At 40.9% G+C, this 27,865-nt stretch overlaps 1 protein-coding gene across 2 annotated transcripts; it reads right to left on the reverse strand.

Moving 5' to 3' along the window:
* Positions 1 to 2,373: 2,373 nt before the first annotated feature.
* LOC122661143 (phospholipase A2-alpha) lies at positions 2,374 to 26,577 on the reverse strand. Of its 2 annotated transcripts, XM_043856466.1 has the most exons (6): positions 26,356 to 26,577; positions 26,214 to 26,256; positions 25,961 to 26,086; positions 25,621 to 25,806; positions 17,300 to 17,308; positions 2,374 to 2,384 (listed from the first exon to the last, which is right to left on the reverse strand). In XM_043856466.1, exons 1-4 carry the CDS (start codon positions 26,482 to 26,484, stop codon positions 25,631 to 25,633), a joined length of 474 nt encoding a protein of 157 aa, XP_043712401.1. In that variant the 5' UTR covers positions 26,485 to 26,577; the 3' UTR covers positions 2,374 to 2,384; positions 17,300 to 17,308; positions 25,621 to 25,630. The 2 variants fall into 2 exon arrangements, with proteins under 2 accessions (XP_043712401.1, XP_043712400.1); XM_043856465.1 differs by lacking the exons at positions 2,374 to 2,384; positions 17,300 to 17,308 and having other exon boundaries at positions 25,501 to 25,806.
* Positions 26,578 to 27,865: the final 1,288 nt, after the last annotated feature.

Genomic DNA, 27,865 nt, shown 5'->3' on the forward strand with positions numbered 1-27,865 from the left:
ATTTGCAGCCTCTGGGAGATGTACTGGGCGATGCAGACATCGCCCAGAGCCAACGCCCAGTGAATGGAAAGTTGTTGTATTGGTGATCTGACTTTGGGGAATCTCACCCTTTGGCTTTTGGACACTGTGGGAGGTTGGGAAATGAGCAAAAAGCCCTTCCCCACATCTATTCTTAATTGGAGAATGCTTGGGAACCCAAGTGGGCCCTGCAAGGGGAAGAAACCCTGCTGTGCTTGGTCCTACAGCATAGGCAAGTTGTGGACAGCACTGTGGACTTGATCTAACGAAGGGTCAGGTACAACCATTGAAATGACTATTTTACCCTTTGTGCCACTGACATTGGTTGAGGCACCGAGACATGACCTAAGGCCCAGTGCAAGGCCCAGTGATCCCAAATGAGTACCAACAAAGTACCGGGTCAACCCAGTAAGCTTAGGTTAACCCTAGGAGTACCAATGATAGACTGAAAACTTAATATGATGATTTTGATTTATATCTAGGAGTTGATCCCGTGCTCGAGGACAACAATCAGACTACTGTTGGAACTGAGTTTGCTAACGAGTATCTAGAACCCAACTCAGGTGAGTGAATATTTCCATTGTGCGTACATGTGTAATTATGATACTATGCCGGCTAATAAAACTTGAATCATATATGTTGTGTTATTTATTTCTGTTCAAATTACTCAAATCACTGCATAGTGACTGTCTGTTGATCAACACTGTGAATTCTTATATGATGATTGTGATTGTTAGACTAGATGCCGTAGTTAGCTTGGAAATGAGGCCCATGGTAGCCCATAGTATGGGATGCGGTTGACACCACCTGACTCATACGATGCCATATAGACATGGGGCTAGAGTATCATCACCCGTGCTACGCACCCTTGCCAACAGGGGTTTAGGTGTTGGATGCCTGTGGGGGCGACCATCAGAAAATGAGAAAAGAGAAAAATGAATGAAAGAACACCAGAATGGTGCATGAATGAAAGAATACCGGAATGGTGCATGAATGAAAGAACACCAGAATGGTGCATGAATGAAAGAACACCAGAATGGTGATATTGAGCTATATGCCAGGCTATAAGCCAGAAAAGAAAAGAAAAGAGAAAAGAAATGGATTGTCCCACGGGTTAATCACAGAGGATTGATTGGGCTGACCTTGGTGACTGATGCGGGAGCTGACTAGTCCTCTCTGACAACTCAATGGGTATATCGCGGGAAGGGGTTAGAAGCCCGCACCAGGGATACATGTATTGGGGATTATAGTAGCACTAACCTGACTTAGTTGTATTGTTAGGTGGCTAATAAATAATCTGGACTTGTACATCATGTAGGATCATTTGAACTGTGTATTGTGATTGCATGTGCTTGCATAATTGATGTTATTTGCTCACAAGCTAGGTGGGGCTCACACTCTGTTGTACAATGTTTTCTTAGATGATTTTGTAGATCGATGCCAGTGTGGCATGGAGACTTATCTCGAGGAGGAGAGTCCTGGTAGTTACGATGATGTTGGTGTGGACCCCGACGAAGGTCATACCGATCCTACGTACTTTCTCAGTGGTCATTGATGAAGACCATTGAGGAGTGCTTTTGATGTTTTGTTGTGGGAACTTCTTTTTATTTTGCTAGGAGTTTTCCCGTTCTGACTGTGGATCAGTTGTAGTTTCTTTTTACTTCTTTTTTTTTGGGTTGAGTATGCTCACCCTGTATATGTCTATGTGTGTAGTTCTGTACTTATCAGTTTGGTTTCTTTGTCTGTGGGTGGAGGAAAATGTACAAACTATCTTAAGTATATATTAACACCATTTCCCCATATCGCTATGCTTCCTTTTATTATTGAATTATAGTTTATTTCTGCAGCACTCTGATCTTACTTATGATAAAGTGATGGTTGTGGTTCCATGATCGTAAGCACTGCTTTTAGATTCGTGAGATTTGGTGGATTGCAGTTATGCAATTCAAGTAACCTACCCAATCCTCCTAGGGGGTGGTTTGGGGTGTGACAGACCCCATCAGTGTGCCTAGAATCACTGAGAATCAGTCTAAAAACTCATTTTGAAAAAGGGGCTTAACCAGCCAAACAGGCCTTAGTCAGGTTGGGCTTATAAATAGATGTACCTCAGCTCATTTTAGAGCTCTTGGTACTACTCTAATCGTGGGAGAGAAAAAAAAGAAGAGAGAAAAGAGGGAAAAGAAAGAAAGAAGAAGAAGAAAGGGGAAGAAGGAAGGGAGGAGAAGCAACCCTACACCTCTGGGATCAGATTTCGTGCCTCCTCAGCTGTGCTCAGGTATAAACATATATGCACATACCTGCTGCCCTCTTTGATTCATGTATTTTTTATGAGTTTCTGCTCTCTGGCAGCCCAGAACAACTGGGAACTGCCAAGGACTGCTCCAGATCTGCCATGCAAGTATGAAGCATGGAAGATCTGGGGATTTCATGTAATTTTATAGGTCTGTTATGCTGGTCTTGGAACCGAAACCTGGTTGTGCATAGCTTCACTGCCCAGTTCCACTGTTAATTGGCTGTTTGGAACCCTGGATGCAAGCCTTGGTTGCATGGGACCTAGCCCTAGGTGGTAGCAGCCCTAGATTACCATTTCATATGTAAATCCAGCCTTGCATCTACCAAAAATCCAGATCTGCAACTGAAGAGAACCCTGTGACACTATTCACTGGGCTGTCTAGGCAGCCTCTGGCAGCCAAGTGGTGGGCCCAGTGGAAAATCCACATGGACCAAATTGAAGATCACCCCTGGGGTCACCTAATACCCTAACATGCATAGGGGAAGGATTTGATCACTGCCCATAACCAGCAACCTTGGAAACTCAGCCAAATCTCGTTTTGAAATCTCAGGGCGATGCACCCAATGCCCAAAGACATCGCCCAGTGAATGAATTGCTGCTGTTTTGATGTTCTGACTTGGGGGACCTCATCCATTGGCCATGAGACTGTGTGGGAAGGTGGAAAATGACCTAAATGCCCCTCCCCACATCTGTCCATATGAGGGAATGCTTGGGAACCCAAGTGTGCCCCGCAGGACTTGGAAACCTTGCCTATGATTGGTCCTGCAGTACTGTCAAGTTGAGGACAGCACTGTAAGCCTATTGTGACCTAGGGTCAGGTACAAATACTATAAATGACCATTTTACCCTAGGCCACCATCTCTGGATTATGCACCGGGACATAGACCCAAGGCCCAATGCAAGGCCCAGAGAATTCCAAGTGAAGACCAACTGTACACCGGGTCAACCCAGTGAGCTTAGATCAACCCTAGGACCTCCAAAGATAGATTGGAATATTAAAATGACAATTTCTGATTTATATCTGGGATTTGATCCCGCGCTCGAGGCCTACAACCAGACTGCAGTTGGAACTAAATTTGCAACCGAGTTCTTAGAACCAGACCCAGGTGAGTGATGTATTATCATATATGTATGTGTAACTGTGTTACTATGTCGGCAGTTAAGAATCTTAAATTATAAATGCTGTGTTATCTAATTTTATTCAATTACTCAAATTACTACATATTGACTGTCTGTTGATCAACATTGTGAATCTTATCTGGTGATTGTGAATGTTAGACTAGATGTTGTAGTCGGCTTGGAAATGAGGCCAGTGGTAGCCCGTAGTATGTGATACGATTAACACCGCCCGACTCATACGATGCCATATAGACATGAGGCAAGAGTTTCATCACCCGTGCTACGCACCCTTGCCAATAGGGGTTAAGGTGTTGGATGCCTATGAGGGTGGCCATATGTATATTCGAGAAAAGAACAGAAACAAAAAGAAAAGAAATACGTTTGCACCGGAATGGTGAATATGGGCTATAAGCTAGAAAAGAAAAGAAAAGAGAAAAGGAATGGATTGTCCCACAGATTAATCATAGAGGGCTGGTCAGGCTGACCTTGGTGAATGGATGCGGGAGCTGACTGGTCCTCTCCGACAACTCAATGGGTGTATCGCAGGAAGGGGTAACCAAGCCCACACCAGGGATACATGTATTGGGGATTGTAGTAGCACTAACCTGACTTACTTGTATTGCTAGGTGGCTAATAATTAATTTGGACTTGCATATCATGTAGCATCATGTGGATTGTGGTTCCATGTGCATGCATGATGATATGGTTCACTCACGAGCTCAATGCGGCTCATACTCTGTTATACATTGTTTTTCTTTAGATGATTTTGCAGATCGATGCCGCTGTGGCATGGAGGCTCATTACAAGGAGGAGAGCCCTGGTTATTATGATGATATTGGTGTGGACCCCGACGGAGGTCATGCCGATGATGCATGCATTCTCGGTAGTCATTGATGAAGACCAATGAAGAGTGTACCTGATGCTTTTTGTCTTGGGGACTCCTTTTTGTTTTTGATAGGAGTTTATCCCCGTCTTGCTTGTGGTGCAGTTTTAGTTTCTTTTCTTTCTGGGGTTGAGTTATCTCACCCTGTATATATATGTATGTATGTATTTCTATCTTTCAGCTTTCGCCAGCTTGTTTCTCTTTGTGGGTTGTATCTGGGTGGGAATGTTCAGAACACTTTGAATATATATGTATATCACCTCATTCCCGTATTGCTATGCTTTCTCTTTGAATATTATAATTATAGTTTATCTGCAGTACTCTGATCTTACCTATAGTAATGTGATGAATGTGGGTCCGTGAATGTATTAACTGCTTCTAGATCCGTGGGATTTGGCGGATTGCCGTTACGTAATTTGGGTCACCTACCTAATCCTCCCAGGGGGTGGTTTGAGATGTGACAGAGCTTGGTATCAGAGCATGAGGCTCTTCTTACATTCACGGAGTGCAGATTAGGGTTAATAAGCTACCAACATGAAAACATGTAATAATTAAAAGCTACAGGGGAAGTAGATGCAATTAAATAAAAGATGCACAATTTCCATTAAATTTAAAGTCAACTGTGGCTGAGCCACTACATAAGTTTGATTGAAAGTATTACTTCAAATATTCACATAAGCTGATGGAAAAAAAAACCTACATACATCTCGAACAAAAAAAAAAGTACATAAGCTAAAAAAAAAGAGATATGTCTGAACCACTTAGCATTGAGTCAGAAACTGGCTGGAAGAACTACTCTGACGGAGGCAAGTCAGTCAATGGAGGCTATGATTGGCGTGAGTCAACATGGTAGAACCTATCCCAAAAGTCCAAGCATTGCTCAATAGATCCCCCCTGCTCTCCAATGATGTGATGCCCTGATCCATCCTAGTTGACATATTAGTGAGCTGAGTACTGAGGCTCTGGAACTGTGACATCATCTGTGCCCACTCAGAAGGCCCTAGAACCTGAGAATTGGTGGCACCCATCACCTCATAAGCAAGCAAGTCTGTGAACTGAGTGTCAACTCCCTCAATGTCATCATGCCCCTCGCCCTGCTCCTCTCCATGATCGCCCTGAATGTCTCCCTCAATGTCATCATGCTCCACATCCTACTCATCTCCTGGCATCACCATCTGCTCCTCCTCCTCTGGTGGATCACCCCGTAGCACCTTCATCTTCAGTATTGAGGTATTATCAATGGGCCTGGACCTATCCTTCTCCTTATACTCACCCGACAGAGGAACCTCAAAGTGCCGGAAGACTAAGGTAAGGAACTTCCCATATGGAAGGTTCCCATCAGATGGGTTCTGTGCATGGTATAACATAACCTGAAGTAACAAGTATGGGAGGTTTATGACCACACCTCCTCTACCAGCTCCCAGTAAATAGTAGGTGATATAAGCCCTCAGCATAGAAAGGCTACCCCTATTACCGCCCTTGGGGTAGATGTTGTAGGTAACACACCTACTGATAACATAAGCACTAGGCTTGTAAGAAGCCTCTGACTTGGGTGTGCTCTCAGACCCAGTCAATGTCTTGAAGATCCTTCTCCTAGTCTCCAAGGAAAACATCTCAGAAATATCAATATGGGGCTTGTAATAGCACCTCTCCCCAGTGTTGGGCAGCCCCAGAATCCCTGCTAGTGAGGCAGTGGTCAACCTAATATCCACTCCCTTCACTCTACTCTCCAACCCAAACTCTTGTGCCCCAGATGGCACTAAGTTGCAGTAGAAATACTGAACCAAGTTGGGATAACAAGGTTCTGTAGGTGTCAACATAGAGGCCCAACCTAAGGTGTTGAACCTAGTGTATAGGCTATACTGATGGAAGTCATCCACCTGGACCACCCGACCATTGACTATCTTAAGGGACTTAAACTTGTCCCAATCCTTAAAATGCTCATACCTAGAGAAGAGGAATCGGTCAAACTTGGGCTCCTCCGAAGATGAATCGTCCCTAGGTGAAGAGGGAGGCACCGTAGATGATGATGATGATGAATGATTGCTCTCAACCCATAGCCTCTTCTGGGCTACTAACTTCCTAGCTGTGTGATGACTTGTAGACATTAGGCTACAAAGAAAAGAAAAAAAGAGTGGTTAGGGCAAGGAAACTTAGCAAAAACCCTAGCTAAAGTAAGAAGAAATAAAGAAAAACCTAATCTAGTAAAAATAACCAAGAATCCTTACCTAGGCATGCGTGGATTCGCAAAGGACCCAAGGAAATGTGAGGATTTGGTGTGGAAATAGTCACACTACCCTCCAAAGAGCTTTCCTAGGCGTTTAGAGAAGTTTAGGGAAAGAATGAAATGAAATGGGACCCTCTCAGACTCATATAACTGAGTCCCGATTCTCTAGGTGATGCATCCAACGCCCAGTGATTATTTCTCTATTGTTTTTTTATGTTTCAACACATGGGAACTTTAGTATTACTTAAATTAACATCAATGGACATGGAAATATGAATTTTCATAAAATAATCCTAATGGGTATAATAAAATAAATATAATAATTAATTAAATTAATTGAATAAAGTAAACATAATAGTATCAAATAGGCTAGTACGAGAATACAACTCTTATTTGGGGATTTGAGTAAAACATATGGAAATTGGGATTTTTTTTTTTGATTAGTGTAAGTATCCAATAATAGATAAATATACATATACATACGCTTATGAAAATTGAGGTGTGTGTAAAATGTTTAATTATTATGTGCCTAATACTGTGTGTGTAGGAACTGATTGGTGTGATGCTATGCAAAACCGAACATAGATATGTAGGTATATTGTAATACGTATTTACGACTTGAAGTGAGCGCAGATCTTACCATATCCATAGTCTAGGTCAGTCAAGACTAGGGTCTAATAGGTTGTCTAGTCAACTAAACTCTTTAGACGCTAAGGTACCTCGAGCCAACCAAGTTATAAATTTTCATTTATTTTAGTCATTTAAAATCCTGTAGACATGTACTTAATTCTTTTAATTAAGTATAACCTGACACTTAGAATCATTGTCTGTGACAGGACCCATTACCTCAACCAAAGCTGGAGACCCCAGCATCATGATCTATATTAGACAACTATGAGAGAGACTGAGATAGATACGACTAGTACTACCCCAAGCTGAGAACCGGTTGGACTTTTAACTAGCCCTTGCTGCTATTAGCGGACCAAGGGAACAAGATTTCTATCTGTCCTTAGTCGAGGAAGTTAGGGCTGACATAGAATACCTGCTTGCGATGGAATTTGTGACCGGAAAGAAGCTGAAATTGCTTGCCTGTTAGACCAGGTAAATAATTAAAAGTCTTCTATTTAAAAATTTGAAGTCTCTCATATAGTGTCATGCATAACATACCATTACATAAAATACTTAAGAAACAAAACACAAAAATAAAAGCAACACCTCATAATAAACAAAGATGACATATCTAACAATCCACCTTACTTGTGCGACTCATGAAATTCACTGGAACTATGGACTAGGTTTGTACCTGCACTAACTGGGAAATAATTGCTGACCGCGATGAGCAATATTGGAATATTGAACATGCTCCTCTTTTCAGAGAAGCAACGATGGTCAACACAAGAAGAAGTTCACGTGGTGGTCGCAAAGGAAAACAACCTTGTGTTATACCAGAGGTTGAACTGCCAAATGGGACTGAGGCTCAAAATTCTGAGGCATCGGCTGCTTCGTCAGGGGCACAAGCGGCTGCACAAGCCACTGCTGCAGCACCTCAGCCGAATGTGGCAGTCGACGATGTAATTGCATTCATGACCACTATGATGTAGACCATGTAACAACAACAAAAATTGCTTGGTCAGATGTCTACACAGTTTGCAACCATGATGCACGATCGTGCGGCACCAGCACCCAACCGGCCCGTACTATTTCCACCACTTAGTAGAAAACTCTACCGCCAAGGTGATGGAGAGATTCAAGAAACTCCAATCGCCTGCGTTTTCCAAAATAACTTCTGAGGCAATGCAGCCGGAGTGGTGGATTAGTAGCCTAGAGAAGGCATTTGAAGTACTTGAGTGCACGGATGCACAAAAGCTAATATGTGTGGGTTATCAGTTACAGAATGAAGCCGAAGCTTGGTGGAAAGCCACTAAGCCTAATTTGGAAGCCACTCACCCGAATCCCACGTTGGAGCAATTTAAAGAAGTTTTCTTCAAGAACTACTTCCCCGAGAGCTTCAGGGATAGGAAAGAAGCTGAGTTTACTGCACTGGTGCAAGGGACCAAGTCAGTGTTGGATTACCAACAGTGGTTTGAAGACCTGTTCCATTTTGCTCCAGAGCACCTGAAAGGGGAAGTTAGTAAGGCAAAGAAATTTGAGAAAGGACTCAAAACTGAGATTGGATCAGTATTGTCAATTATGGACATCTGGGACTACGCTCAAATGGTCGACAAGGCAAAGACAATGGAAGATAGATTTAAAGAGAAAGAGAATGAGAAGGCTATGACATCGCCTGGGTTGAATAAAAGGTCATGTAATTTTCAAACTTTTGGATGGCCAAATAAAGCTTACCTAGGATCAAGTTCAAGCCCTAATCCGACTTCGTATCGTAGGCCGAATGTGGGTTAGAACCCTTTCTGCCCCACTTTTAATCGACTTGCTCAACCGACTACGAGTTAAGAGACAGTAGCAACCTCGCCAGCTAGACTAGCAACAAGTCAAGAGAGCCAAGCCTCAACACCAACTATTCCATCCTATAAATGTTACCTGTGCAACAAGGAAGGGCACATGGCTAGAGAATGCAAATCGTGTGGGTATAACCACAACACGCCCAACCAGCCCTATGCTAGACCATTCCAGCCATGGGACAATCGGACGCGAGGAAAGGTGTTCACAATGACAAATGAAGAAGCTGAGGCAAACCCCGATGTATTGACAGGTACGTTCGCTGAACACTACTAAGTTATAGGGAATAATTGGCTTACTTCATGGAACCTAAACTACATACAAACCCTAGGTACCCTGAGGGTCACAACCATACCTGCACGAGTATTATTCGACTCGGGCGCATCCCACTCTTTTGTTTCTACCACTTTTACGAGTGGGATGAACGATCAATCGAGAGACATCGGGCACGAACTAGTAGTCAGCACACCGGCAGGTAGTGTCGTGAGTTTGAAAGAGGTATACGACCCTTGCCAGATTGAGATTTGTGAGAAGAATCTAGCCACACGATTGATAAAGTTTAATATGAAAGATTTTGACGTAATACTAGGCATGGATTGGTTGTCTGCCTATGGTGCAAACGTCTTGTGTGTGGAGAAGAAGATAGTGTTTAAGTTGAAAGATGGGTCAGTTATCACCTATCAAAGTGAACCAAGAAAGAAACCCATAAGGCAAACCTTATCAGCCCTCCAGGCGTGAAAGCTGTTGGACGAAGGATGTCAAGGCTTTTTAGCAACCGTGATAGACACAGAGGCAAAGATAAAACCCTTAGAAGAACTGGATGTCGTCAGAGAATTTCTTGATGTTTTTCCAGATGATCTGACACAGCTACCGCCTGATCGCGACATAGAGTTGCGATTGATCTAATTCCTGGTGCAGCACCGGTATCCAAGGCACCCTATCGGATGGCACCAATCGAACTAAAGGAGTTGCAGGCTCAACTTTAAGACTTACAAAAGAAGGGATTTATACGACCCAGTGTATCACCTTGGGGAGTACCCGTGCTGTTTGTTAAGAAGAAGGATGGTAGTATGCGGCTATGTATTGACTACCGTGAATTGAATAAGCTGACCATCAAGAATCGATATCCGTTGCCACGCATCGATGACCTCTTCGACCAGCTACAAGGAGCAAGAGTTTTCTCCAAGATTGATCTTAGGTCGGGATACCATCAACTGAAGATCAAGAGCGGCGACATCCATAAAATGGCGTTCTGAACTCGATACAGACATTATGAATTCCTGGTTTTGTCATTCGGGTTAACCAATGCCCCGGTAGCATTCATGGATATGATGAACAGAGTATTCCATGGCGTACTGGATAAGTTCATCATTGTATTCATTGATGACATTCTGGTGTACTCCAAGAGTGAAGAAGAGCACGCTCGATACCTTACCTTTGTGTTGCAGCGGTTGCGGGGACACTAGCTCTACGCCAAATATAGCAAGTGTGAATTTTGGCTGCACTAGATTGGATTCTTGGGACACATCGTCATCAAGGATGGCATTAAAGTGGATCCTGGAAAGGTGAAAGCAGTTCTCGAGTGGGAGACTCTGAAGAGTGCCACTGAGATTCAAAGTTTCTTAGGTTTGGCCGGGTATTATCGTCGGTTTATTGAGAATTTCTTGCGCATCTTAGCACCCATGACAAAACTTACAAAGAAGGGAGCCAAATTTGAATGGAATGAAGCATGCGAGAAAAGTTTTCAGGAATTAAGAAATCGATTGGTGACAGCTCCAGTCTTGACCATTTCGGATGGCACCGGAGGAATGGTGGTGTATACTGACGCATCCAGGACAGGATTGGGTGGCGTCCTAATGCAGAAAGGTAAAGTAGTCTTCTACGCCTCCAAACAATTAAAGGACCATGAAAAGAACTACCCTACTCACGACTTAGAGTTGGCAGCGGTGGTCTTCGTATTAAAGATATGGCGGCATTACCTATATGGTGAAAAGAGTCAAATCTTCAGCGATCATAAAAGTCTAAAGTATTTCTTCACCCAGAAGGAGCTGAATATGAGACAGAGGCGGTGGTTAGAACTGGTGAAAGATTATGACTGTGAAATCTAGTACCACCCAGGTAAGGCCAACATTGTTGCTAATGCGTTAAGCAGAAAATCTCAGACTGCATCTCTCGCTTCCTTTTTTGTATTAGCAAGCAGTTGGTAGAAGAAGCCTGAAAGTTTGATCTGGAACTCGTGATCGAAGGAACGGCTATACAATTAGCAACTATGGATCTACAGCCGTCGATACGAGAAGAGGTAATTACGAAGCACCCATTGGACCCCGAGCTGGCCAAGATTATTTGGGAAGTACAACAAGGAGTCCATAAGGACTCAAATATTTCTTTGGCCTATGATGGTGCACTGAAGTTTTGAGACAGATTGTGCGTGCCTGATGATTATGATGTCCAAGACCGAATCCTTAAAGAGGCGCACAACTCACCCTATACAATTCACCCTGAAAGTACGAAGATGTATAAGGATTTGAAGAAGTATTACTGGTGGATGGGAATGAAAGAGACCATAGCAATATACGTGTCCAAGTGCCTCACCTATCAATAGATAAAAGCAGAGAGACACCGACCGTATGGATTATTGCAGCCACTTCCTATACCTGAATGGAAGTGGGAAAGGATCACTATGGATTTCGTGACAAATTTTCCCAACACCAGGAAGGGCATGAATGCAATTTGGGTGATCGTGGATGGACTGACAAAGGCAGCTCACTTCGTACCAATTAAGATAAGTTATTCAATGGAGAAGCTCACCTAACTATATATAGAAAATATAGTTCGCTTACACGGTGGGCTTGTCAGTATTGTGTCTAACAGAGATCCTCGGTTTACCTCAAGGTTTTGGAGGAGTTTACAAAAGGCATTGGGATCTCAACTGAATCTCAGTACAGCTTTCCATCCGCAGATGGAGGGACAATCAGAAAGAACTATTTAGACTCTGGACAATATACTTCGAGCCTATGTTTTGGAAATGAACAATAGTTGGGATGCTCACATACCTCTGGTGGAATTTGCATACAATAACAGTTATCACTCCTCCATTGGCATGGCACCATTCGAAGCTCTTTATGGACGGAAATGTCGAACTCCACTATATTGGGATGAAGTTGGTAAACGGAAATATTTCGGACCAGAAATGATACAAGCAACCTGTGACAAGGTGGATGTCATAAGAGAGAAGATCAAGGCAGCCCAGTCAAGACAAAAAAGTTATGCGGATAATTGAAGGAAAGACATTGAATTTGAAGTGGGAGAAAAAGTGTTCCTTCGAGTGTCTCCGACTAAAGGATTGCTACGTTTCAACAAGAAGGGCAAGTTGAGCCCAAGATTCATCGGTCCTTATGAAATTCTTAACAAAGTGGGACCCGTAGCATACCAACTGGCATTACCACCATCCTTGTTGGACGTCCACAATGTTTTCGATGTGTCGATGCTAAGAAAGTACATCAACAACCCGACACAAGTACTATCAACTGAACCTGAACAGTTGGACGTGGATATGACCTACGAAGAGCAACCAATGGAGATATTGGACAGAAAGGAGCATAACCTCCATAACCGCACGGTCGCCTTTGTGAAGGTTCGATGGGGAAACAACCTGATAGAAGAAGCTTCATGGGACCGTGAAGAGGAAATGAAGGAAAAGTGTCCCCAAATCTTCGAATTGCAAGGTAACCAAATTTCGAGGACAAAATTTTTGTAAGGTGGGGAGAAATGTCAAACCCTGCCCCTGACTGACTGGAATTTTGGTTAAAGGACAGGAACCCCTGATCGGGCAACCAAGTACACTATGGAGTATCACTCCAGTGATTTGGATTGATGAAGAAATCATGTGCATGTCTTCCTACATATCTGTCAGAAGATGGATAGTTGATCCCTACATCTGCATAGCTCACAGTATAATGTACTGCCTGGATCCCAGGTAATCTCTCTCCTCTCCATAACTATGGGACCTACCTCTGGAAATGTGTGTAAAAGGCTCTAATTGGCATACGGGGACAATGCCCTAACCATGGATCAAACCCTGTGCAAGCCCTCAAAGATTCAGCCTTGTTGAAATCTCTGGGCGATGTAGACAAAGCCCAGAGACATTGCCCAGAGTGCAAAACAGCATATTTAAATGATTTTAAATTATGGGGACCACTCATATTGGACATGGGCACCCTCCATAGGTTGAGGGAAGTTTGAGGGACCACCTCATACCCCTGGACCATTGTGGGCCCCAACAGTATGCCCCGAATCACTGAGAATCAGTCTAAAAACTTATTTTGAAAAAGGGCCTTAACCATCCAAACAGGCCTTAATCAGGCTGGGCCTATAAATAGATGTACCTCAACTCATTTTAGAGCTCTTGGTATAGTTCTAATCGTGGGAGAGAAAAAAAGAAGAGAGAAAACAAGGAAAAGAGAGGAAGAAGAAGAAGAAAAGGGAAGAAGGAAGGGAGGAGAAGCACCCCTATACCTTTGGGATCAGATTTCATGCCTCCTCAGCTCTGCTCAGGTATAAACATATATGCACATACTTGCTGCCCTCTTTGATTCATGTATTTTTTATGAGTTTCTGCTCTCTGGCAACCCAGAACAGCTGGGAACTGCCAAGGACTGCTCTAGATTTTCCATGCAAGTATGAAGCATGGAAGATCTGGGGATTTCATATAATTTTACAGGTCTGTTATGCTGGTCTTGGAACCGAAACCTGGCTGTGCATAGCTGCACTGCTTAGTTTCACTGTTAATTGGTTGTTTGGAGCCTTGGATGCAAGCCTTGGCTGCATGGGACCTAGCCCTAGGTGGTAGCAACCCTAGATTACCATTTCATATGTAAATCTAGCCTTGCATGTGGCAAAAATCCAGATCTACAACTGAAGAGAACCCGATGACACTATTCACTAGGCTGTTTGGGCAGCCTTTGGCAGCCAAGTGGTGGGCCCAGTGGAAAATCCACATGGACCAAAGTGAAGATCACCCCTGGGGTCACCTAATACCCTAACATGCATAGGGGAAGGATTTGATCACTGCCCATACCCAACAACCTTGGAAACTCAGCCAAATCTCATTTTGAAATCTCTGGGCAATGGACCCAATGCCCAGAGACATCGCCCAGTGAATGAATTGCTGCTGTTTTGATGTTCTGACTTGGGGGACCTCACCCATTGGCCATGGTGCCCCTCCCCACATCTGTCCATATGAGGGAATGCTTGGGAACCCAAGTGGGCCCCGCAGGACTTGGAAACCCTGCCAATGAATGGTCCTGCAGTACTATCAAGTTGAGGACAGCACTGTAAGCTTATTGTGACCTAGGGTCAGGTACTAATACTATAAATGACCATTTTATCCTAGGCCACCATCTCTGGATGATGCACCGAGACATAGACCCAAGGCCCAGTGCAAGGCCCGGAGAATTCCAAGTGAAGACCAACTATACACCGGGTTAACCCAGTGAGCTTAGATCAACCCTAGGACCTCCAAAGATAGATTGGAATATTAAAATGACAATTTTTTATTTATATCTAGGATTTGATCCCGCGCTCGAGGCCTACAACTAGACTGCAGTTGGAACTGAATTTGCAACCGAGTTCTTAGAACTAGACCCAGGTGAGTGATGTACTATCATATATGTATGTGTAACTGTGTTACTATGCCGGCAGTTAAGAATCTTAAATTATAACTGTTGTGTTATCTAATTTTATTCAATTACTCAAATTACTACATATTGACTGTTTGTTGATCAACATTGTGAATCTTATCTGATGATTGTGAATGTTAGACTAGACGCCGTAGTCGGCTTGGAAATGAGGCCGGTGGTAGCCCGTAGCATGGGATACGGTTGACACCGCCCGACTCATACGATGCCATATAGACATGGGGCTAGAGTTTCATCACCCGTGCTACACACCCTTGCCAACAGGGATTAGGTGTTGGATGCCTGTGAGGGTGACCATATGTATATTTGAGAAAAGAAAAGAAATACATTTGCACCGGAATGGTGAATATGGGCTATAAGTTAGAAAAGAAAAGAAAAGAGAAAATGGATGGATTGCCCCATAGGTTAATCACAGAAGGCTAGTCGGGCTAACCTTGGTGAATGGATGCGGGAGCTGACTGGTCCTCTTCGACAACTCAATGGGTGTATCGCAGGAAGGGGTAACCAAGCCCGCACCAGGGTTACATGTATTGGGGATTGTAGTAGCACTAACCTGACTTACTTGTATTGCTAGGTGGCTAATAATTAATTTGGACTTGCATATCATCTAGGATCATATGGATTGTGGTTACAAGTGCATGCACGATGATATGTTTCGCTCACGAGCTCAATGGGGCTCACACTCTGTTATACATTGTTTTTCTTTAGATGATTTTGCAGATCGATGCGGCTGTGGCATGGAGGCTTATTACGAGGAGGAGAGCCCTGGTTATTATGATGATATTGGTGTGGACCCCGATGGAGGTCGTGCCGATGATGCGTGCATTCTCGGTGGTCATTGATTAAGACCAGTGAAGAGTGTACCTGATGCTTTTTGTCTTGGGGACTCCTTTTTTGTTTTTGATAGGAGTTTATCCCCGTCTTGCTTGTGGTGCAATTTTAGTTTCTTTTCTTTCTGGGGTTTATTATCTCACCCTGTATATATATATGTACGTATGTATTTCTGTCTTTCAGCTTTCGCCAGCTTGTTTCTCTTTGTGGGTTGTATCTAGGTGGGAATGTTTCAGAACACTTTGAATATATATGTATATCACCTCATTCCTGTATTGCTACGCTTTCTCTTTGAATATTATAATTATAGTTTATCTACAACACTCTGATCTTACCTGTAGTAAAGTGATGAATGTGGATCTGTGAATGTATTAACTGCTTCTAGATCCATGGGATTTGGCGGATTGTCGTTACGCAATTCGGGTCACCTACCTAATCCTCCCAGGGGGTGGTTTGGGGTGTGACACACATAGCCCCATGAACCAAAATTTCGTAGGTAACTGAGTGAAAACTAGATATTACCATCCCCACCCATTTATCACTAAAAACCCATGCGATGATGTAACCACTCCAAAAAATCCCACTCAACCCGGTCATAGGTCTTCTTTATGTCCAACATCAAGGCTAAAAATTGTTGCTTTCCTTTCTTCTTCTTGTTAATAAAATTGAAATCTCATGAGCAACGAACACATTATTAGAAATAAGGTGGCCAGGGAGAAAAGCAGACTGGGAATTGGAGATCAAATGGGGAAAAACATCTTTCAACCTAGTAGTCATTATTTTAGTAATTACTTTAACAGTAAGTAGATAAGCTAATGCCTATACCGGTCAATGGTCTCTGCACTTTGGCAATAAAGAAATTAGAGTCTCATTACAATCACTTGAAAGCTCTGCTGAATTAAAAAAATGCCAAAACAAAAGAAAATAAATCTTGGGATGCAATGTCCCAGAATTTTTGAAAAAAATGCAGGGGGTAATCCATCCGGTCTAGGTGCTTTAAGAGGTGCCATTGAAAAAAAATGCTATCTTCACTTCCTCAATGGATGGCAATGTTCATGTTCGGTTGAACTGAGTCCAAAACTAACCCTGTCTCCTCATCTATGCCTTCAAAAGCATAGAGATTGGAATAGAAGTTAAGAACTTATTCATAAACCTCACCATCAGACTTAGTCCACGCGCAGGAAGAAAGCTTTAGGCGGAGAATCTTGTTGTTGGATCACCGTTAACTCTCTTCGTCACTTGATAAATGCCCAAGCATGTATTTGCACATAAATTTTGCTAGTATGTATATATATTTTGGTGGGGGGGGTGGTAGTCCTAAACCAGATGAGATACACGAGGTCTCTAACTCAAAACCTCTTGGGGGCTAGGCTCAACAACACAATCCTGTAGCTAGCTGCAGTAGCAGCTGTCCTCTATATATAGGCAAAAGGTTTTATGCGCCTTCAACTATAGGATGAGGGAGAGAGAGAGGATGTGTAATTACATTTCTGCCCCCACCTAATCCAACAGTTGTAAGGCAGACTATATACACACACATCCATGCATAAAAATTGGATCCATTTACATACACGTCCCTGCATAAAAATTGGGTCCATATACACATATAGGTAACATCTCGTAGCACCAAGGTTTCAAAAGGCAGAATAGAATTGAAGGAATTGGCCATCAATTCCTCCAAGGAGAAATTATTAGTGGCCAAAAAATGCAAAAAGTTTGTGTTCCTTTTCATAATATCTTTTTGGGAAAATGTTCTTTGTGGGGGCGTAGGCCACACCCAGACACAGTGGGTGAAATGACTACCCTGCCCCCATAGATTCCAAAGCGCATGCTCTCATTGGCTGCCCTACAAGCGTGGTCCCTTGTGCGGCTCCCTGCGGTCCTCTACAAAGAATACTCCCCCTATCTTTTTACTTTGGTCACATCAAAATCGAAGAAACTCAAAGGAAACATTCCATATTTGATTAGATTTACAAGAATCTTAAATATTCAACCAAAAAAAAAATAAGAATCTTAAATATGATAAAGTACAGGGGAGGAATAATAAATTTCTCTAAGGCTGCGTTTGGTAACAGTCGGAATGGCATTCTTTTTCGTTCTTCCGTTCTTTGAGAACAAAAAAACACAAAATCATGTTTGGTTTGCCGGTTCATTTTATTGGTCTTTTAGAACGAATCGTAGGGAAATTTCATCGAAAGAACGTTCTTTACAGACCGTCTCAGACATGGTCTGTAAAGAATGAGAACAACTTATGTTGGACAAATCGAGGAAAACCCGTGATTTATCGAAGAGAACCCGTGAAGAAAAGTCTGGGATTTTGAGTTTGCAAAGAATGCTCTTGCCCGTGGAGCTGTGGAGATGAAGGAGGTCTGCAATGCTCTGCAACCCTTAAAGGTGAGATTGCCTCAGACATCCCTCTCATCTCTCTCTCTCACTCTCTCTCTCTCTCTCTCTCTCTCTCTCTCTCTCTCTCTCTCTCTCTCTCTCTCTCTCTCTCTCTCTCTCTCGCTATTTCTTTCTCTGTCTCTCTTTATCTCTCTCTCATTCTCTCCCTCTCTATCTCCCGCAGTCTCTGTAACTCTCTCTCGCTCTCTCCCTCTCTTTATTTCTCTCTCACTCCCTCCCTCTCACACTCACCCTCTCACTCTCTCTGTCTCGCTCATCGTCCCTGTTGCATGAAGATCTAACGAGTTTTGCATTTTTTTCTCTCATTGTGTCTCAGGAATTAGATCAGCATCCCTCTAACTGGAAATTATCAACCGAAAAGGCATGGGTTTAGGGATTTTTTGAGAAAAATCGATTTTAAGTATGGATTGTAGGAATTTTAGGGATTTTGTTCTGCCACTGTTTTGGGGACAACTTATATGGTGAATTTAATTGGAACTGTTATGTATTAGATTAAAAGCATTGTCAATGCAAATAGTTAGAGAAAATCAATGGTTTCCCTGCGATCGATTTACTATCTTAAAAGATTTTTTGTTTTACTCTTATGGCTACAAATGATGTGAAATAGTAGTGGAAAACATGTAAGAAATCTGACATGATCCCCAAGTAAGGGGATGCTTATGTTTTACATGATGTAATGGGTTGTTTGAATAATGGGGTAATATGTAAGGGATTTTCACCAAGAATCTCTATTTCTATTTTTGTTTACTGAGTTTCTCTGTAGCCCGTTTCCTGTGTTGTGTCATCAATTGCCTTCTTTTGATTTACCAAAGCAAAGTAAATAGGTGAAATGGTGCTTCTATCTATTTCAGAAGTCAGCACCTAGTATCAATATATGGTGCCTGAAATGGTACCTCAGAAAACATGAAATATATTTGAATTAGCAAAACTGGAGTCTTAAAACATAACATGACAATGTCCAAAATAGCAAGATCTAAGAAATTGAGTGTCCTGACTACCTAGGCCTTTATAGAATCACCTCTAAGCAAATTTAATCCTATCTCAATATTCTTTTTCCAATTAAAAAACTTTAGAGCTTTGAACTTATTCTGTAAATTGTTCGGATCGTGTATTACATCTGGTACATTTATATGCCCGACTTAGAGGTTATTGTTGATTTAGCTTCTCCACAATACAGTATAAGATCTTCTTAATTACCTTTTCTAGAAATTGAACAACCTTCTTGAGACAGCAAATATAAAAACAAATATTATGGTGAACCCAACAATCATAGCAGCAACAACTCCAAGGAAACTGTGTCAGATGCCAGAGGCATAAACATAAAACATTTTATCTGAAGAAGCATGAAGACTCTATCTTGTGAAAATAGATAGTCAATGAGAAGCATTCCATCTTTAGTCTTTGCTTATTGATGATGCCTCCTCTTTGTGTACAATGAGCTAACAATGAGTGTCTAGAAGTTTCACTTAGTTGCATCCAAAAGTATGGCTACAGCAACTCCATAAAAAATTGCATAATTCAAAGTGTAGGTGACAAGAAAGAAAGAAAGGACTGTAGATTATCAACAAATTAGGTAATCAGTATAAATTCATCTTTCTTCTCTTTTTGCTCCTTGGAGGGCTAGATAAAGGTCACCCTGCGACCATTTGATTTCCTACCATTGTCACTTTGTGTCCTTAAACATGACTTCCTTACATGGACCTGGCTACATTCAAACTCTACTTGATATTATTTTTTAGGAGTTTCAACACTATCATCATTATCATAATCATACTCACTAATGTGATGAGGTCTCACCCCAAACAAAGAGTTACCTAGAGATTCTCCTCTGAATTTATTAATCAATCATTTAACTTGCTTGCCTGCCACAATTCACCTTTAATGCCATTGCTATTTTATTTCATATTGCTTGTTACATATAATGTATGTGTTATTCAGATACTATGACTACTTCATCAAAATCAAAAGGAAAATCAAAAGTTGGTCCTACCTCTTGGTCCAACAATGAGGTTGCTTTACTAGTTAGGTTCATGGTAGATAATGTAAGGGATGATAATAAGACTGGGGCAACCTTCAACAAAAATGGGTGGGATAACATTCATAACCAATTAGAAGCCAAAATTGGTAGGGTGTTCAATAGGGAATAGATAAGGAACAAGTTCAACAAGATGAGGATAGAGTACGAAAGTTTCAAATCATTGCTTCAAACTACGGGGTTTAGATGGAACTCAATCACCAATACACAGTTACTATTGATGATGACAGTGTTTGGGATAAAGCTATAGCGGTAAATACTATACTAATATCTTCTTTGGTTTGATATAAACTATTATATTTGGTCTTATATTGCTAATTGTATAGTAAATGTCTACTAATTTATTTTATATTGTACATAGGCAGATTCAAGATGGAAAAAGTTTAGGCATCAAAGCTTGTCACATTGACCTGATCCCAAATTATATTTGGAGATTCTTATGCCCGTGGAGATGGTGGAGTAGATAGCATGCAAGACTGGGTGACAACTGGGATTGAAGATCTAGAGGTTGATGAGGAAATAGCTACACCAACCCACACCACTCCAACAGGTCTAGATAACACACAAGTCAATGAGGTTGAGGAAGAGATACAGACTACGATCCATAAACAAGATAGAGCTCCAACAGCTAAACAAAAGCGGAGTATGTCCAATAGTATCACAACTACTTTGGGATATGTTGGAAAGTTGTGTCAGATAAAGATAGAGAGGGAAACTGCAAATACTGAGGCTACTTCTGAAGTTTCAAGCTTTAGCACATCAGTGACTCCTACAGCTTCTATCGACACTAGTGTTTTGGTATGTACACGTGTCCTTAACGAAATACCTGATATAAGTAAAGACATGTATCTGAAGGGCTTAAAACAAATTAGGGAGTCAGCTGTGTGGAGGGAGTCATTCATGGGTTGTAGGCCTGACAGGAGGATGTGGCTGTTGGAGGAGTTAGAATAGTGTGTTGTTATCCTATAAACTTGAATTTAGTTATGTTATGTGTTTCATTTGGGTGGTATGATGATATAAATTTTTATTTTATTTGATTCTGTTTGGTAGCTGGGAACAATTTGTTGCTTATGTGGATGTATGTTGAATAATATGTATTTGTGTTTTAGGTTTATTATGAATTATATTTAAAGTTTATGTATTGTTGTGCATATGTAGCAGTCATGGCAACAATACACTAGTTCAGTAATGAATCTTCAAGTGATGAGTATGACATGATTATGATAGCTGCAACTTTACTTTCCACACAATCTCTATACATAACAAAACCTTGTAGGGATGGTAGACATTCAAGATCAATAATGATCCATGAGGTTTTGAGTGGCCATGCAGACCGTTGCTTTCAGATGTTCTATATAGAAGGACATGTCTTCCAAAGCCTATGTACACTGATGGTATCTAGAAAGTGGTTGAAAGACACTCAATATTTAAGGGTGGATGAGCAAATAGCCATGTTTATGATGATGGTGGAAAAGAATTTTTCTAATCGGGATATTCAAGAGGACTTTCAACATTCTGGGGAGACCATTAGCCGTACATTCAAGAGGGTATTAATGGCTATGGAAAAATTGGCAAAAGAAAAGATCAGACCATCAAATATCGAGCAAATTAAATTAGACATGCAAGCAAAACCGAAATTCTATCATTTCTTTAAGGTAATATGCAATCAATACAAATATGGAAATTCATTTATTTTAATTTTCCTTGTTTTTAGTATGATAAGTTTATTTTATGAAATTTATGTTTTAGGATTGTATTGGAGCAATCGATGGTAGTCATATTAGTGCCATAGTACCTAAAGAAGACGTTACTCGTTACAGAAACCAAAAGGGCATTACCATATAAAGCGTGATGTGTATATGTTCTTTTGATATGCGATTCACTTATGTTTATGCCGGTTGGGAGGGTAACGCTAATGATTGTCGTATATTTGAATATGCAAGGAGAGATCCCGCATTAGAGTTTCCACACCCACCTGAAGATAAAACCCATTTAATCCTACTGATATATTAAATCAGTTGGTATGAAGTACTTAATTTGTTAACTTGGGTTTTTCCTTACAATGGTTTGTATGTGTAGCAAAATATTATGTGGTAGACTCTGGGTATGCAAGTCAAGTTGGGAACTTGACCCTATTTCGAGGTGAGATGTGCCATATTCCTGCCTACTAGGGAGCAGGGAGAAACCCAAGGACTGCTAAAGAGCTGTTCAACTACAGGCATTCCTCACATAGGAATGTAATTGAACATACATTTGGGGTTCTAAAAAATAGATTTAAAATATTACGACATATGCCGAGTTAGGATATCAAACTCCAGTCATACATTATGATTGCCTGTTGTGGATTGCATAATTATATTCGTGACGAACAAACGGCAGACAAAGAATTTGTTAAATTAAGTGATGACGACAAAGTAATCATAGATGAACTAAATCCTGTACACGAGCCCTATGAAACATCTATGTCTACTCTCAATCAGAGAGACAGTGCAAGAATGATGAATGACTTGTAGAAAAACATTGCAAATGAATTAGCCAAAAGTAGTAAGATGGCAGAAATCTAACTTATATGAGTTTGTTTGTTTATGTTTGACCAAACTATGGATAGTTTATGTAACTTATGTTGGATTTATTATGACAAACAACGTTTTAGTTTGATGGATGATTATTTTAATCCTTCCTATTCATAATTTGTTACGTCTGTTAAATCTAACTGTCATATAAGCTGGGTATATATTCAATGCGCAGATGTCTACTAATATGAATTTACATTTTATTGCAAAATGCGAGAAATGTGGAAGAGAATTCATGATATGGACATCTAGGTCCGAGAAGTCTAGAGGAAGGGATTATTTTAGATGTCCTAGAGAATGTTCTTTTTTTCTTTGGGTTAATCAACTGAAGTGGTGTGTATATGCACAAGGACAATGTAAAGTTAAGACAGCAAAAACAAAAATAAAACGTGGTCGCTCATTTTGGTGATGTCCCAAATCAACTGGGGTACGATCAGCCATGCAATCATTTTATTTATTTATTTTACATATTTTTCATATGATTTATATATTATTGTTCATACCCATAACTTACATGAATTTACGGAGTGACAATTGCGACTGTGGATTTTTCCAATGGATAGAAAAAGGCACGACCTCATCTTCTAGCCAACACACTAATGTATCAACTGTTTGTCCCTCAGGCTCAACTGTTGTATCCACTCCGCCTTCATCACAATTTCTGAAAGGTTATTGCAAGAGTGCAATTACATCCTCGGAGAATCATGCTAAGATGTTCAAAGACATCCTTGACGGTCTTACCAAGTTAGACTTGAAGAAAGAAGAAGATTAAATCTAGTTTTATTTGGTGGAAAAAAGAAAACGTTAGGTTAATATAACGGGGTATACACAATGTTCTTGGCCTGTGCATGGCGGGCCAAGTTAGTAGCTACAGATATACAAAACGAGTTCCCATGTTTTGGAAATCTAGTATCACTATATAAGTTCAAAATATAGAGCCAGTCCGTAATATGCTTCCAAGGCCAGGCGGAATTGATTGGAGATGGAAGAATATCGGTGATCATAGAGTAAGAGCACCATACTTCTTGAATCTTCAACCCCAAAACTGATGCATGGTCCAATCCAGACCGAATACTATATAACACTGGTTCTAGATCTGAAGAGGCAGTCCGGTAATCTGCAACAAAAAAAATAAATCTTCCTCCAGTCAAAAAAATGTAAGCCTATACAGTACTCAATCCAGGAATGTAGTATCTTGCATAGATTAAGACATGAAAGTCTGGAATTGGTAAGTCATACTCCATAGAAATTGGCAAGCCAATTTCGTTATACTTATTTACATCAGGGGTGAAACGTGGGGGGGGGGGGGGGACAACCTCAGATCAGACAAGTAACGCATAATTAAATTCATTACCCGAGTTGGGTTAGGTTTTTTGTACTAAACACGGCATTGTTTCGGGAATTCCAGATGAAATAGCATGTGATAATGAACACATTAAAAAACCAAATTAAAGATTGTTTATCTAAGTTGGAGTTTAAGAAAAATATGAGGCATAATTGTTGGAGATTTGGAGCGACTAGAAATTCAGTTATGAGGCCCAGAGGTCCCGCCATCCAAAGATGCTTAACCCAATCACAAGAAATGAAAAAGTGCCAGTATGACTCGGCACAATTTCCACAAAGAACACAGGAAGAGTCGATCAGAAGCCATTTTGATAGAGAAGCCTTGACTGGGAGTCTTGCATTCAGAGCACGCCAGAAGAAAGATTTAAATTTAGGATGAAGTTTGAGCTTCCAAAAAAATTTTCACCAAGCAATGCTAGACAGATTATTATTCTTATGAGTAAAACTCAGCTCAGTGGCAGCCAATTTAGTACTGAAAAGGCCTTTTTTGGATTTCGTATACCACCATATATCCTCAGAGTTTGAGAAATTGATTAACGAAATTTGAGAAATGATGTTTGATGGTAATACTTGGTTTAGGGAATCAGAGTTCCAGTTTTCCTCCAATCTATACTTATCAACTGAAAAAGTGCTGATATTATTGTCCAAAGGAATTAAAGAGAGTGTAGATAGGTTACCAGGAACAAAAGGAATCCATCTGTCGGTCCAGAAAAAAGTGGTTTTACCATTCCCTTCCTTCCTAATAACCGAATTTGCTAGGTAGGTCCAGAATGATATGTGCAATACTATTCCATGCCCACGATCGCTTTCTTTTTCTGGTCATGGGATCAAAAAAAGATTTCTTGGGGAAATATTTTGCTTTGAGGATTCTAGACCAGATTGAGGAAGTTTCGGTGACTAACCTCCAGCCTAATTTCATAATGAGGGCTTTATTGTGGTGCTCCGCTTTTCAAAATCCTAGACCACCCATCGCTTTTGGGAGACATTTTTTAATTTCATCACATATTTTAATTTATGTTAAGTTTGATAATTTATTAGATATTTTAATTTATGTTAAATATGAAAATTTATGTTTGTTATGTAAGAGAGACATGAATTGTTTGGTAAGAATAACATTATTGTAATTAATATCAAATAGGGAAGAACAAATTATACCAAATACCATTTCCGTTCTGAACGACGTTCTTGAGACCGTTACCAAACGGCCATTTTTGGTCTCAGAACGCCGTTCCAGACTAGACACGCCAAAGAACGTTTCTAGTAAAAAACGGATGTTCTTTGTTCAGACCGTTACCTAACGCAGCCTAAATAATTGAAAGTTGAAGGGAGGAGAGTTTAATTAGGGCAAAGTAGATGAGAGGAAACAGTATATTTCTCAAAATAAAAAACTAAAAAAATCTAAGATCTAAAGACATCATCTAACCCATTTTCTTGATGCAGTGGCTGATTCAGACCAAATCTTTATGATTTGGATCATGACTACTCCGAATTGATTGCATTTATCAGTTGAATTTAAAAGAGTTTGACAAGTAAAGGCCCTACAAGACCTTAACATATCTGTTTCTAAATAAAGCCAAATGATAACTGTAGCAGCCTTACATAGTTTTAAGAAGAGAAAGAGGGAATGGAACCACGAAACTTTCCAATTTCATCTTTCAGTAGTAAAAGAACAATAATTAAATATATCAATTTACTCTCATTCTTCCTATGTCTCTTACTCTGCTATCTAAAATTGAAAATCCTTATTTCTAAGGCTTATGGAAAACCTTCCCTGCTAACAGAGCTGCCTCCATAACAACTGTTATTACATCAATCACCTCTTCAACTGAACACTTGTTGCCTTTAAAGGTATGCCCTCCTGAGTTTTTGAAGTACTCCATGCAATTCAGAAATTCTTGGCTGCATTCTTGGCTAAGGTAATCATCTGATCCAATAATACACCAACACCATAATTAGGAAAGAAAAAAAAAGAAAATGAAGAAGAAGACTACCACACCAATTCATTCATTCTAAACAAATAAGAAATTTTTCATGGATGAACTTTTTTTTTTTTTGGTAAGTTAAATGGATGAACTTACTGTTCTTAGTTTGAATGCAGGCATCATGTTTCATACAACAAGCATCTAAGCCATCACATGGCTTCTCCCCAGGACACCCACTGTACAAGATTCCACAGTACTTCCCATACCTCAGAAATGGAGGCACTAAGATTCAATTAAAAAAAAAAAAAAAAAAAAAACCTATTAATATCAAAGAACCCTAAAAAAAAACCCATTAAATTTCTATCAAGAACAATGAAATCTTGTATTAATTAATTTCAAAAGAAAGTACCTGAGCAGAAATCTGATTCACATTTTTTACTGCATTCTTTACTCTATCCAAAATTGAAAAAAAATGTAAAAGAAAAGTTCAAAAAGAAGGAAAAATAAATGAAAGGGGAATGGAAGAGGAGGAGATTTGATAAATAACTAACCAGAGAGAAAGCTGCATTTGTAGACTGAATACCAACGTTGAGGGCATGGACGTAAATAGAAGAAAAGTGTAAGACAGTGAGGGCAAAAAGGAGAAGAAAACCTAACTTCAATGATCGGATTCTGGCCATTGTTGGAGGCAGAGAAAGCTCTGTAAAAGATGAAGCTTAGTTTTCCTTGAAGGCTCTGATTTATAGAGGAAAAGGAGTGAGAGGACACAGAGCCATAGAGTAGAAGACAAAGCTGCTCTTAGAAGGCTAGAAGTCTTGTTTGGGCTTTGTCCTCTAATGGCTCGTGACTTTGTTGTTCCGTTCCTCTGAGGCTTCTCTTCGAACTAATCACATATAAAAAACTCAAATAGATGAGATGAAGAAAAAAAAAAGTTAGGTGGTTCAGTGGTTGTGGGTCCACTAGAAGTTATCAGAGAGATTGAAAGACCATTGAACAAACTCATTATACGGCACTATTTCCTTGTCATCAGTTATTTACTGACCCTTAACCGTTACAGACTGTTTGGCTCCCCTGGTTATGGGTTGGGTTTGTGGCAGGCTGGCAGCCCGGCTCGATCAGAATTATGTTGGGTCACAATTTTAACCCATATTTGGTGACTAGGTCATCATATTTTATACCACTTTCAGAAAATTTCTGTGGATAGAATTTCCTACATCCATAGTGAAAAGAAAATCTATTTGTTATGACACGATCTGAACTTTGAGGGTCTAGGACCGCAAATCGTCCTGCAAAATAATAAACTCAGGCTAACGGGGTGTCGGTCTGAGCCAGCGGAGTCAGCTCCGTTGCCTAAGTCAGATCGCGCACACAGATAAACTCTTGAATTTTAGAAAGTAGAGCTTTGAATCCCCTTTTCAGCTGTGACATACCTGGCTATTTTTAGGCTCTGCGCCAAGGACCGTCATAGGCTTTTATTGGTGGTAGACCATTGTTTCGGTCTAGGAAATGTTGAGGTGGAGCCTTGTTTGGGGGGACACCTGTCCCGAAGGATCACCCCAGACGCGTGACCCTAGCTCATGCGGTTTGTGTGACTTGGGTGAAGTAATCCCATCATCACCGGATACGCTGAACCTCGGTCGTGATGAGCTCGGTTCAGTCTGCGTATCTGCCGATCTTCTCATCAATCCTTGAAAAGTGCAAGCCGTCTCGAGACCGGGTCGTTCCCGACTCTTCTTGACACATCATCCCATCGGCCGACTTGGATTATCCCAAGGTTTGGGTCGGCCACGCCGCCACGTCGACCCGACCTTCATGGTGGACACGTGTTGCCTCTCCTTTGGTTGAGTAGGAATGGGTGTATCATATGCCCCCCCACTCGCTTAGTCTCATTGTGGTTTGAGCGAGTACCAATGCACCCCTCTTCATCTGTGTCAATGTCCCATTCATCCTCCCTGCTGTGTATTTGTTGTTTGTTTTTTTTTTTTAGGTCGGCTCGTGCCGAGCCGCGCTCACTTATGGGCTTCTTTCTTCATTTGCCCTCGGATACCGTGCCGCCCTTCA

The sequence above is a fragment of the Telopea speciosissima genome, chromosome 5 (genome assembly GCF_018873765.1).
Source record: "Telopea speciosissima isolate NSW1024214 ecotype Mountain lineage chromosome 5, Tspe_v1, whole genome shotgun sequence".
In the NCBI taxonomy this organism is placed as follows: Eukaryota; Viridiplantae; Streptophyta; class Magnoliopsida; order Proteales; family Proteaceae; genus Telopea; species Telopea speciosissima.

What these genes read in the sequence shown, in the direction of transcription:
- LOC122661143 (XM_043856466.1), bottom strand. Translation starts at nt 26,484, where the DNA reads ATGGCCAGAATCCGATCATTGAAGTTAGGTTTTCTTCTCCTTTTTGCC. An exon ending in CAAATGCAGCTTTCTCTCTG is followed by an intron (nt 26,257 to 26,355) that starts GTTAGTTATTTA and finishes AATTTTGGATAG; the next exon opens with AGTAAAGAATGCAGTAAAAA. An exon ending in CTGCATTCAAACTAAGAACA is followed by an intron (nt 25,807 to 25,960) that starts GTAAGTTCATCC and finishes TTATTGGATCAG; the next exon opens with ATGATTACCTTAGCCAAGAA.